The sequence below is a fragment of the Tenrec ecaudatus genome, chromosome 3 (genome assembly GCF_050624435.1).
Source record: "Tenrec ecaudatus isolate mTenEca1 chromosome 3, mTenEca1.hap1, whole genome shotgun sequence".
Lineage (NCBI taxonomy): Eukaryota > Metazoa > Chordata > Mammalia > Afrosoricida > Tenrecidae > Tenrec > Tenrec ecaudatus.
Window position 1 is genome coordinate 208,833,497 of NC_134532.1, and position 13,464 is coordinate 208,846,960.

The 13,464-nt window shown below is 48.1% G+C and overlaps 1 protein-coding gene and 1 pseudogene across 1 annotated transcript in view; one reads left to right on the plus strand and one right to left on the minus strand.

Annotated features, from left to right (window-relative positions):
• FBXL5 (F-box and leucine rich repeat protein 5) overlaps positions 1-13,464 on the plus strand; it is a 47,505-nt gene that overhangs the window by 8,066 nt on the left and 25,975 nt on the right. The window contains exons 2-4 of the mRNA XM_075544513.1: positions 6,140-6,355; positions 7,729-7,824; positions 11,223-11,409. Of these exons, the coding sequence (XP_075400628.1) occupies positions 6,140-6,355; positions 7,729-7,824; positions 11,223-11,409 (499 nt within the window). The remainder of the gene's footprint in view (positions 1-6,139; positions 6,356-7,728; positions 7,825-11,222; positions 11,410-13,464) is intronic.
• On the minus strand, positions 4,140-4,550 carry LOC142443739 (small ribosomal subunit protein eS26 pseudogene; annotated as a pseudogene).

The following is a 13,464-nucleotide window of genomic DNA, read 5'->3' on the forward strand; positions in this document are numbered from 1 at the left end:
CGCCATCCTCACAATTGTGCGTATGTGTGGTGGGCCCATTGTCGCAGCCATGGTGTCAATCCATCTCATCCAGAGCCTTCCCATTTCTTGCTGCCCTTCCACTTTACCAAGCATGGTATTCTTCACAGACACGTCTTTCCTGATAGCATGTCCAGAGAAGGTGAGATAAAGTGCCCATCCGCACTTCCCGGAAGCATTCTGGCTATATTTCAGGTCATGGTGACTCTGTATAGAGTGTCCATGGCTGTAAATCTTTACAGGAGCAGACAGCCCCATCTTTCTCCCTAGGATCAGCTGGTGGATTTGAACCACCTACCTTGCAGTTGTTAGGTGCCATCAAGTAGGTTCTGACTCAGCGATCCTGCGTACAACTGAGCAAGCACTGCCCGGTCCTGCTCGATTCTCACAGTTGTCTTTATGGTTGAAGCGTTATTGCAGCCACTGTGTCAGTCTGTCTTGTTGAAGGTCGCCCTCTTTGTTGCTGCCCTTCTACTTTACCAAGCTTCGTGCCCTAGGGGCTGGTCTCTCCTGATAATATGTCCAGAGTACATGAAATTAGCAATCACCTTTGCTTCTCAGAAACAATCTGATGGTACATCTTCCAAGACCAGTGTTTGAGGGTCAGTTTTTGGTGGTTTCCAGTATTCTCTTACCAGCACCGTAATTCAGATGCATTGATTTTCTTAGGTCCTAACTCAGTGCCCAACTTTCATATGCATATGAGGTGATTGAAGGTACTGTGGCTTGGGTCAGGCGCACCTTAGTCCTCAAAGTAACCTCCTTGGTTTTCAACACTCTACAGAGGTGTTGTGCAGCAGATTTATTGAATGCATTGCATTATTTGATCTCTTTTTTTTTATTGCTGCTCCCTGAGCATTGACTGTGGATCCAAGCAAGATAATAGCCTTGACAACTTCAATCTTTTCAATGCTTATCCTGATGTTACCTTTATTTTGAGTTGTAATCCATACTGAAAGCTGTAGTCCTTGATCTTTATCAGCAAGCAAGACAGTATCATCTTCGTTTTGAAGGTGTTACTAAGCCTTCATTCCTGATGCCGCATTACCTTCATGCTCAGCTTTTCAGCAGTCCAGTATTTACCTGACAGTGTCCTTTGATCTTAGTTAATATTAGCCCGATTTAAAAACAAACATTCCACTGCTGATGCGCAATTGTGACTCATAGAAACTCCATGTCGGGCATTCACATAGCCTCGTCTTTCTTCCAAGAACCAGCTGGTGTTTTTGAGCTGGTGACCTTATGGTTAGCAGTCCATTGCTCACCCACAGCCAGTGCCACCAGGCCTCCGGATCCCTTGTTACAGCAGAAGAAATGGAAGTACAGACATTGCGTGACGTGCCCCAGAGATGGACTCACACTCCAGAGTCGGTGCTTACCCACAGTGGACTGACTGTGTGAGGAAGGGGTTTGTACTGTTGACCTTGTTGTTGTCAGCCCAGCGCACAACCCACCACCGCGTGGGGGCTCCTGGTGGTCAACTTGGCCTAATCTTCGGTGGGCAGGATTTCCTACTCTGTTACAAATGTCCGTGGAGCTCCCTGCCTGTCTGCTGAGATGTTTGCTTAACTTACCTGAGAGCATTATTGTTATTTTTTGCCATCTTTTGGATTATTTTACAACGTAGAGCCTTACACAGTGACGGGACCCCAGAGATTAGCCGCGGATGGGTCTTGTCCTACTCATGTGTCTGTGTCTGATTTTTCATGAAGAATGGGGTTTGGGCATGTGGATCCTGCCTGCATTTTCTGGGCGGCACAAGAGCCATCCCCTTGGCCATCAATCAGCACCACAAACCCCACTCCTCCGCCACTTCTTTATTAGGGCCCCATCTACACTGCTGCCCACTGAAGCCAAGACCACACCAAAACCACACCCATTGCAGCAAGCCTGTGATGCCCATTGGACCAGTTCCCTGGGGTTTCCGGCACACTAAATCCGTGTGGGAGTAGACAGCCTCATCATTCTCCCACAGAGCCTCTGCTGGCTTTGAACTGCTGGCCTTGTGGTTAGCAGTGTGGTTTAACCCAGAGCAACACCAGGGCTCCTTTACAATGGGAGCCTCTTCAGTTAGTCCCATGAGGTGTAACGAATGAAAGAGTCTTGCTTTAGGAGTTTATGTGTCATCCCTCCTGATGCTGTCTCCAGACTATGGGATCTTGCTGAGACCAGGCAAAAGTCTGACACCATAGACACTGCTCCAATTCAGAAACCCCAGCTCGGGCTTTATGAGGCAAGTCTGGGAAGTCTGAAGAAGCCTTGGTGGCGTGGTGGGTTACAAGCTGGGCTGATAACTTAAGGTCAGCAGGTCGAGCCCTCCTGCTGAAAGATAAGGCTTTCTACTCCTGTCAAGAATTAGTCTCAGAAACCCACAGTGGCAGTTCTGCCCTGTCCTATAATCTCTGAGTTGAAATCAGCGCGATGGCAGTGAGTTTGAGATGGGATCTAGTGCTTGTGTCCCACCTTGCATCTTTTATAGATCAATTGCATTTAGCCTAACCGGTTCTTTTCTCTCTAAATGAAATTTTAAATGGCCTTAATCCATGGTCCAGGCCTTTCTCCAGCGTGCCTCTGGACTGCCCCTGACCTAACCAGGTTCTCCAGGAGAAGCATGAGGTGGACGTGCATGGGGAGCCCCCCCCCCCCACCCTGGTGCCTGGCATGCACCATGATCAGCATCCTCAGCTAGGTCTCTGCCCAACTATGTGGTCTGGTCCTTCTTCAACACTGTGTTTCTGAACATATTTTGCCTGGGTTTCATGGTGTTCGCCTACTCGGTGAAGTCTAGGGACCCAAAAATGGGGGGTTGACGTTATGGGGGCCCAGAGCTATGCGTCCACTGCCAAGTGCCCGAGCATCTGTGCTCTGGTGTTCAGCTTCCTCATCTTTCTGGGGCTAATCATGGTCATGGTCATACCAGTCAGCATGTCAGGGTTACCATACCCTCCTCCAGGCTACTGACTGAGACCCTTTCCTGTGGCCAGGCCTTCTGTTCTGGGTCCCCAGCCAGCCCTGTGTCTGGCCTGTTTTCGGTTGTTTGCTCACGTGGACCTGACAATAAACCATCTCCGTAAAGTGTCCAAAAAAAAAGGTGCTGATAAAATAGTCTATCGAATAGGTGTCATGTAGAGTGTTTGACTCTTGCTTGTTGGTCAGAAATACAATCTTGGACTTTAATTTGAATCAGGTTTCTTGATCCCATGCATACTTTAAATATGTGTTTTATTTGCCACTGAGGATAGAAGCCAAAAATGACATTAGAGATCATTTTTCCTTTTGAAGAAAATGACAGCGATGCTAGTAGTTTTTTTTTAAATTTTGTCCTGGGGGTGTGCCGTCCAGGAGCCACTGGCGTCCCCACCTCACCTAGTGTACGTCCACACTCAGCCTTTCACCCTCCAGCTCAGAGCGACCTGCCATCAGTGAGTCGGTGCAACTGGGCTCCCGGGCATCTCGTGGCCATAGGCATACTGGGAAGCAGGTCCCCAGACTTGCTCTGAGGTGCCCTCCGACAGGCCTCAGAATCCCCACTTTCTGATGAGCAGCCATGTGTACCATCCACGGGTTCGAGGGGTGGGGGAACATTTCCTTAAATTTACCCCACCACTGTTTCTGAACAGCTCAGACTCACCTTGGTGCGTACTAGAAGTTTTAACCATCCACAGGAGACTATATTTTAAATTTCTTTTACATGTTAAAAACAGTGCTGTAACAATTTGGACCAAAGGGAAAAGATTTTGTCCCACTATCCTATACAGCTATTTGGCTGCTATTTTGTCGCACTGTCCTTAGACAATTATTTTGGTGTTCAGTGCCATCGAGTCGGGTAGGACCCGTAACAGAGTGAAGCACTACAAGTTCTGGGCTGTCCTCAAAAGTACTCCTTTGTCTGAGCCCAGTTTTGGGGAATTCACTCTGTCAATTAATCTCACTGAAGGCCTTTTTCTTTTTCTCTGCCTTTCTACCAAGCATGATGTTCTCCAGGGACTGGTCTCTCCTGACAATAAGTCCAAAGTCTGTGAGACGAATTCTTGCTATCCGTGTCTCTAAAGAGCACTCTGGCTGTACTTTTTCCAAAACAGACTTGCTTATTCTTTTTTTTTTTCCAATGAACAATTTCCACTTTATTTCCTTTCAGGGTTTTCTTCAGCTTCTAATCTTTACATAGGCTTTGGAGGAGGTCGTGGGGCAGCACCTGCAGGTCTAAATCGAGGTGGCGGGGTTCGGTCCTTCCGGGCTTCGCGTGACCGGTTCCGGACCACCTTGCTGTGGATGGCACAACTCACACAGTAATGCAGCTTCACGTACAGCTTGGGAAGCACGTGTGCGTCGAAGACACTCGCTTCGGAGATGTCTCTGACGGCCGCGGCCTCCACTATGTTTCTTATGACGAACTTCTTAGTGGCCTTGTCTTTGGGCCGCAGCGGGCGCAGTTCGTGCAGCGGATGGGCTGCACATGGCCGCGGCCCTTCTTGGCACAGCCGTTGTTATGCCTTTTCTTTGTCATCTCGGAAGCGAGGACGCGAGAGAGAAAAAAGCCAGACTTGCTTATTCTTTAGCAGTTCATGGCACTTTCAATATTCTGCTCCAGCACCACAATTCAGATTTACTGATTCTTCTTTGGTCTTTATCCAGATTTCACGTGCATACGAAGCAAAGGGAAAATACCATGGTTTGGGTCAGGTACACCACAGTCCTCAAGGTAGCACCCTTGCTTTTCTCTACTCGAAAGAGGTCTTGTGCAGCAGATTTGTGGGAAAGCAGCTCGTCGTCTTATCTTTTGATTGCTGCTTCCACGAGCATTGGTTGTGGGGAAAAAGCCAGGCAAAATCCTTGACAACTTCAAACTTTTCTCCATTTATTGTCATGTTGCCTTTTGGTCCATATTTAATCTTCATCAGCAAGGGCTTCAAGATCCTTCAGCAAGCAAGGTGATGTCGTCTGCACATTTCGGGTTCCTAAGCCTTCTCCAAGCCTGATGGCAGTCTTCTTCATATAAGCCAGCTTCTCAGTATTTGCTCAGCATGCGGACTGAATAAGTGTGGTGAGAGGATAATACAACCCTGAGGCACACCTTTCCTGATCTTATACATGCAGTGTTCCCTTGTTCTGTTGGCACAGCTACCCCTGGATCCACGTACACGTTCCTCAGGGACAGTGTTCTGGAATTCCCCTTCTTCCCAAGGTGATCCACAGTTTATTGTGGTCCACACAGCTGAATGCCTTGACATAGTCAATGAACCATGAGTAAATCTCTCTGCTTTGAATCAAGATCCATCTGACATCAGCAATGGTGTCCCTTGCACCATGTCCGCTTCTGAATCCGGCCTGAACTCTTGCAGTTCCCTTGGCAATTGAGTGTACTGCTGCAACCATTGTTGGCTGATTGTGAGCAAAACTATTTTAGATGTCTCTCTTCCTCCATGGTGTGTTTGTCCATTGAGTGTGTGTGTGTGTGTGTGTGTGTGTGTGTGTGTTTGCAGTCGTCACGTGCTCTCACGTTAATTTCAACCCCACGTGATAGAGTAGGACTGTCCCACAGAGCTTTCCTGCCCTGTCTGTGGCTAGGAGGCAGGAGTGATGCCGTGACTGTGAATTTGGTTTGGTTTTGGACTCTTCGGGGAAGGAGATTGATTGCCAGGTGTTTTCTCTGGTGGAGAATCCGAGTGGGGGTGGGGTGCTGTTAGTGGGCCTGGCGCCCCCACCCCCATGCACTCCTTTAGTATTCATCCAGAGGACTGGAGAGTTGACTTTTGGGCTGGCTAGGTCTCAACCCCAGTGGTTTGCTCTTCATCCATTTCTGTCTCAAGCGTCCGTGTTTCCGAATGCAAAGGAACAAGCTTCTTGGTTCGGGGAGTTCCTACTGAAGCCCATGGTTGAGGTTTCCACCCCAGTTAGAGTGACTGTCTTGGAAACCCACCAGGGCAGCTCTGCCCTACCCTGCCCTGCCCTGCCCTGCCCTGTACAGTGTTCTGAGTCAGACGGAGCCCGCTCCTTTGAGTGCTTCCCTTCGCTGCCTGCAGGGCAGAGCCAGAGGGGTTTCGCTGTCCCGAGACAGCTGGAGGAATCCTACGAGCTATTCCTTCATGGTGCTCTCCTGTCTTTTACCATCCTCCCGCAGCTTTCCAAAACCAACTTCTCCAACAACAACGACTTCCGCGCCCTCCTGCAGTCCCTGTCGGCGACTTTCAAGGAATTCAAGATGCACGAGCAGATCGAGAACGAGTACATCATCGGGCTGCTGCAGCAGCGCAGCCAGACCGTGTACAACGTGCACTCCGACAACAAGCTCTCGGAGATGCTGAGCCTCTTCGAGAAGGGGCTGAAGAACGTTAAGGTGGGTTGGGGAAACGCTGAGGCAACATCCCAGTGTCTGCCCTCTTCAAGAACTGTCAGCCCTGCACAGTACCCCGTGTCCCCTCTCCATTCCTGCGTCATGAAAGCCCCTCCCTGAATTGTGGCCTTGCTTTTAATGAGTTGCCGTTTTAATGATCACAAGTCAGTAAGTGATTCTGAAAACACGTGCGCAAAGGAAAGCTGTCTGTGGGTGCAGTGATTAGTGACTGAGTCAAATGTTGCCCAGAATGAGTGGATGTCTTCATTAATTTATTTAGAACCGAGTGCCAGCTCTCATGTGGAGTTTGTTTTCCTCTATCGTTGGGAGTAAACGGGTTGTTCAGCAGGATTGTTTTAAGTTGTGTTGTATAAAATTGAAGGTTTCTTTCCCTCTTTAAGTGTAGTTTGGGATGTAGAGAAAAAGGAGAGTTACTCATTGTGCTGCTAACTACAAGGTCAGCAGTTCAACCCCCCCGGTGGCTTCTCAGGAGGAAGATGAGACTTGCTGCTGCCATCAAGATGTACAGCCTTCGACACCCACAGGGGAAGGTTCTACTCTGTCGCGTAGGGTTTCTGTGAGTTGGAAGGAACTCAAGAGCAGTGAGTTTTTCATTGGTTACACATTAAAACCAAGAAACACCATCGCTAGCAAGCCGGTTCTGACTCACTGACCCCTCGGGCAGAGTGGAAGTGTCCCACACCCTGCAACCTGCATGGAGTCAAACCGTCGTCTTCTCGCCGTGGCACCTCTGGGGTTTGCACTGTCAGCCTTGCACTTAGCAGCCAGCACCTGGTTGTGGCACCACCAGGCTCCTTGGAGGATTCCCTTGATGTTCTTGCAGGGCCTCTGATGATGTCGCCCAGCTAAGATGGATAGGTTAGAGTGACGTAAAGATTAGAGTTCAGTAGACAGTTACAACACGTCCATGCTAGTTTTAGACTGTTGTGGAAAGTTGAAAAATCTTTGCGTCTCTTGTTAAGGAATTTCAGTGTTTCCAGTTTTAAGAGTGAGCCCTGGTGGTGGAGTGGCTGCTCGTTGGGCTGCTAAGGGCAGTAGTTCGGACTGCCAGCCGCTCCACGGGAGAAAGAGGCTTGCTGCTCCCTTAAAGAGTCTCCGTCTCGGAAACAAACGGGCGGTGCTACCCTGTCCCGTAGGGTCCCGAGAGGCAGAGAGGACTGGACAGCAGTGGGTGTGTTTCTTCTTTATTCCTGGGCACTAATGGAGCCCTCTGGCCTGTTTGCCAACCTGTTTTATTCCAGAGATCCTTAGGCTGTGTTTTAAGCTGACTAATGGAGAAATAGGTACAGTCTAGATAATGGAGCCTAACTTTTGTTAAAAGTACAAACCTTGTTTTGTGTGTGTTTTGTTTCCAGAATGAATACGAGCAGTTAAATTATGCAAAGCAGCTGAAAGAGAGACTGGAGGCCTTTACCCGAGATTTCCTTCCTCACATGAAAGAGGAAGAGGAGGTGAGCCTCATGCCTCTCTCCCTGGTGATGTTGAGCAGCGCAAGCGATGGTGCCGGCCTGGCCTTCATTGTTGCTGCCAGCAGCCGAATGCAGCCCCTTCTGTCTGGCAGCAGCCAGATGTCTCAGAAGATGGGCAGTCCCCAGGGCCTGCACCCACTTGCAGACCAGTGGCGTTTTGCTTTAGCTACATCTGCCTGGATGATGGAGATAAGTTCCTTGTTCATTTTGGGGAGGAGAAAAAGCTACATTTTATTCTCACAACATTTTTCATTGAATGAATGATTTAATTTATTTGCTCAACAAATACTATATATACTCGTGTATCAGCTGAGCTTTTCAGCGCGTTTTTAATGCAGTTTTTGTGGTAAAACTAGGTGCCTTGGCTGATATTCGGGTCAGCTTATATATACGGTACTTGTATTTTTATTATGTAGCTGGCACCATGTCATGCTCATAACTTTTTATGTCCCCCTAAGGTCTTTCCATGGAGCCCTGGTGGCATAGTTGGTTATACATTGGGTTGCTAATCACAAGGTTAGCAGTTTGGATCCACCGGCTGCTCCACAAGAGAGAGAGAAGGCTTTCTGTTCTGTGAAGACAGACAACAGTGGAGGTCCACAGGGGCAGCTCTGCTCTATCCTGCAGTGTCACTAGGAGTCAGAATCGATTCAGTGCAGTAAGAGTGCCTTCACAGGAGCTCTGGTGGCACTGTTGGGCAGCATTGAATTGTTCACTAGGTTGGCAGTTCAAGCCCAGCAGCTACTGTGAAGGAGAAAGATGAGGCTGCCCTCTCCTGTAAAGATGTACAGCCTCTGAACCCTCATACAGGGGTCTGTGAATCGGAATGACTCACAGTGATTCACTGTGAATCAGAATCAACTTGGTGGCAGGGGGCTTGGGACTGTCTTCAGAATTTTTAGAAGACACAGCTGTTTAATATTTTCAAGGTAAATATACAGAATTTTTCGTATTGTTTTCTGTGTAGTGGATTTTCATAAAATTCTCAGGCCGTGCTTGTGGTTCAGAAGGCCGGCAGTTCAGACCCACCAGCTGCCCCTCGGGAGAAAGAGGCCACTGCCTGCTTCTGCTTCCACAGATTGCAGTCATTGTCCTCGAGCAGATGTTGACTCATCATGACCGTATGGCACAGGATAGAAGGCCCTGCAGATTTCTGATTGTAACGCTCTTTTTTTTCTTACACAGAAATTCATGTTTTAATAGAACTCTAAATTTTCAATACCAAACAGGTCTAGAAAAGGCAGATATAAAAACTGAATTTGGTGTTAGCTCTGCAATCTTCCAGATACATTTGTAAAATGCAGGTTGTATTTCATTTTTTTAAAAATCATTTTATTGGGGACTCGTACAACTCATCACAATCCATCCATCCATCCATTGTGTGTCAGGCACATTTGTACATTTGTTACCCTCATCATTCTCAAAACATTTGCTTTTAACTTGAGCCCTTGGTATCAGCTCCTCATTTTCTCCCCTTCCTCCCCGCTCACCCCTCTCTCATGAATCCTTGATAATTTATAAATTATTATTATTTTGAATGCTGTAACTCTTTAGAGAAGTAGAAAGCTCCATCTTTCTCCCGAGGAGAAAGTGGCTGGTGGTTTTGAACTGCTGACCTGGCAGTTAACAGCCCAATGCTGAAGTACTCGGCTGTCAGGGCTCCTCTGTACAGATTTACAGCCTGGAAATTGGTGGTGCAGTTCCACTCCGTTCTGCAGGATCATGGTCAGTCGGCAGTGACTGGGGTTTTTCGCTTGGGTTTAGAGTTGCCAGCCTGTTCCCTGGCATTCAATTCACAAGCAAAACCCTCCCAGATTCTGCTTTCTCCTCAGTGGGGTGAATAGCAGAGTTAAGGGGGTCGGGAGTGTTCTCTGGGAAACCAGGTACTTTTGTCCAGCCCTAAGTCAGTTCCTAGTGTTTAAAAAAATCAGCCTAGTATTTACAAAACCAAACCCCAACTAAAAAAGCAGCAGCCTGCTTCTGAGCCCTTTCTAGACCAGTTAAGGCACAATTGAATCAGCTGGGAGACGTTTGCCTGGTATTTTTTTAAGGCTCCTCAAGCCATTACAATATGCAGCCAGGGCTGGGGAACACTCCCTCCCCCTGCTCCCCTCAGTTACCGGAGCAGTGTTTTCCTAACCTGTCATGAATGGGAAAGTTAAAAGATTACTTGGCACTCCCTGATAAAAGTCTGATCCTGTAAATTGGCATTTATTTCACAGAAAAGCATCTCTAAAGAGGGATCTTAGCACTCCGTAGAATAATGGTTTGTGGCAACATCTCCAAAATCCAGAAACAACATCGGATAGTTCAGGGTCTGGGTAGAATGCTGGCGTGCTGTGGTGGTGGTTAGGCACGGGACTGCCAACCACATGGTCAGTGGTTCAAACCCATTGGCCACTCAGAGGGAAAAAGATGAAACTTTCTGCTCCTATAGATTTATAGCCTTACAAACCCCATGTAACCTCAAACTAAAAGCCTACTCCCATTGAGTCCATTCTGACTCATAGCAACCCTGTAGGACGGAGTAGAACTGCCCCTCTGGGTTTCCAAGGCCCTAAATCTGTATAGTCATAGATAGCCTCCTTTTTCCTGTGGAGCTTCAGGTGGGTTCCAACTAGTGACCTTGTGGCTATGAACTCAATGTAGCCCGCTATGCCACTAGCTAGCCCTATATGTTAGGGTGGCTAACAGTTGGAATTGACTTGGTGGTAATGGATTTTGGTTTGTTGCATTTGCTTGCTTCCATTCTTAATTAACATAGAGATCCTGTGTGGGTAGAGTTAATTATTGTAATTCCCTAAGACTCTTAATGGCTCTAAATGTTCAGCAATCAGAACATGGCTCAGAGTGCCTGATGGATGATGTGCAGGAACACTCATCCATTCCTGCTGCTTCTGCTCTGTGTCCTACTTGACTTCATACCTGGAGAAGCCCTGGAAAGGTATAATTTTGGTGGTAGTCTTCACTACAGATTTCCTTTTTCTTTTTGCTGTAATCAACAGAAATTTATTCTCTGAGAATTTAGGAGGCCAGAAGTCCACGTTGAGGGTGCCAGCGGAGGGGAAGGCCTCCTATCTCAGTCAACCTTGGGAGAAGGTCCTTGCCATTAGTCCTTCCCCGGGTTTAGGAGTTTCTCAGCACTGGGGTCCTGGCACCAAGAACGTGCTGAGATTCTGGCTCTTTTATTCTGGGTGGAAGCAGGTCCATCCACTCATGGCCCCAAATTTTTAAGGGCAGTTAACTCAGCGACAATAGCAGTCATTTTCGCTCCTTTGGAATACTCATTTCTCGGGTGACGACTGGGCATTTGAGTAAGAGACCTTGTGGAGCAAGTACAGACACCTCCTGAGGCTCTTGCGATGTCGTGTGTCCTGTAGGTCTTCCAGCCCATGTTAATGGAATATTTTACGTATGAAGAGCTGAAGGACATCAAGAAGAAGGTGATCGCCCAGCACTGTTCTCACAAGGACACGGCTGAGCTCCTGAGAGGCCTCAGTCTGTGGAACCATGCTGAGGAACGCCAGAAGGTTTTCAAGTATTCTGTGGAGGAGAAGGCGGACAAAGGTGAGACTCACGGAGTTCAGTCACGAGCAGTTTGTTTCTCCAAGGCCTGCCTTTCTGCTCTTGGAAAGACCCGCAGCGGCAGCTCTTCTCCGTCCTATCCTGCAGGGTGCCTGTCGTCGGAGTGCCCCTGAGGGCAGCAGGCTTGGCTTGGCTTGGCAGGGTTCGGTTGCATTTTGGTGATTGATGGTGCCTGGAAGTTTTGTATGGAGAGAGAATGTACGTCAGCCTGGTACTGTGACCAGTGAAAGCCACTTCTTCTCAAGAATGAATTTGATCGAGGCGTTGGCTTCTGTGTTAGAGTGTAGTAGGGATGATGGCCTCAGTTTAGGAGCCCCGGTGGTGCAGTAGGCAATGCTTTGAACTGGTAACCACAGGGCGGGAGTTCAAATCTACCACACTCTGCCTTGGAGATGGATGAGGCTGTCTGCTCCCATAAAGATTTCCAGCCTCAGCAATCAGCAGTAGCAGTTCTGCGCTTTCCTGTTTGGGTTGCTGTGAGGTGTGAGCTGGAATCGACTTCATGGTAGAGTGCAGGTTGATGATCATTTAAAGGAGAATTATGGGGCTGTGGTTAAAGTGCTCGCTTACTAAAAAAAAAAAGCAGGCAGTTTCATGCCCCCCGCCTCTGCAGTGGAGAAGTATGTGGAAGACTGTTTCCGCTGTGCCTTTCAGGGTTGCTGACAGTCGGAATCGAGATGGCGCTCTGGTTGAGGAGCCATCTCTCGTGTGTGGGCCAAGGAGCCCTGGTGGCAGGGTGGTTCCATGCTTCGCTGCTACTCAGCCGCTGAGAACCACCAGCCTCTCTGTGGGGGAAGCAACTCAGCGATCTGATCCCTTACAGATTTCCCTTTCCGAGAAACTCCTGTGATCTGATCCCTTACAGATTCCCCTTTCCGAGAAACTCCTGTGATCTGATCCCTTACAGATTCCTCTTTCGGGGAAACTCCTGTGATCTGATCCCTTACAGATTCCCCTTTCTAGGAAACTCCTGTGTGGGGTCTTTCTGGTCTGTCCCACAGGGTTGCTGAGAGTCAGCGTCTGCTGTGGGCGGAAAACTGCAATAACGTACTTGGGTCCCATGCAGTGTAATGTTGGCCAGTCTGAGTCCCCACAGGAAGAGGCCTCAGAGTCTGTGGAAGGATCCTGGTATCTGGATCCCAATATTTCACGGGCTTTTTTGAAGCTCTTTGTAAGTAGCATTTTTCTAGTTTCTTCCAGTGGTTTGAGCTTAACTGGCTTTTTTTTCCTTTCCTTTGGTGTCCCAATTTGCTGCTGCTCATGCTTTTAAAATTTTTACTATGGCGACATATATGCAAATCAACCCAGGACCATCAAGTAGATTCCAACCCATAGGGGCCTTCAATAAGGTGTCCCAGATTATAGAGCTTTACGGAAAGCCTCGTTCTCCTGCTGAGTGACTAGTGGGTTTGAACTCCCGACCTTATAGTTAGCAGCACAAGACTTTCCACAACGGCACTAGGAGCCCTAGTGTAACAGCAGTAATGCTCATAGTCCCGCCTCCATCCTCTCCCGCTTAGGTCCACTCGGACCAGGGAAGAGATTGAAGGAGGTGGAGCTCTTCTGGGTCTAGTTACGTTGAGAGCATGAAGGGGAAGTGAAGTAATGTCTGCTCGCTCTTTTTTCTCAATCGATAGCTTCCGCATTAATTCTCTTGCTTATCTTTCACAACCTGGCCTGTCTTTTAACACTTACCCAAAGAAACAGGGCTTTCCTTGGGCTAGGAAAACCCTCTTCTCCTTCCAGCTGGACCTCAGCACTGGCCTTTCTGTTAACGAAGTACCCTAGATTTTTCCTTTTCTTTCCCAACTGCTTCGTTTTTCTCATTTTCTTTACCTACGAATTTAGGTGAGATGCATGTTGAAACATAAATGGGTTTGCACATGAAGCTGTAATTAAACCCATAACGCTGGCGTGCCTCCCTCTGAAAGCAGCCTGTCCTGAAAACACCCAGCTCAGGCTTGTTGTATCTGGTCTACTTGTTAATTATGGCATGTGGCTTGAAAGCAGCATTCCCCTCAGTACATGCAGTTTTCC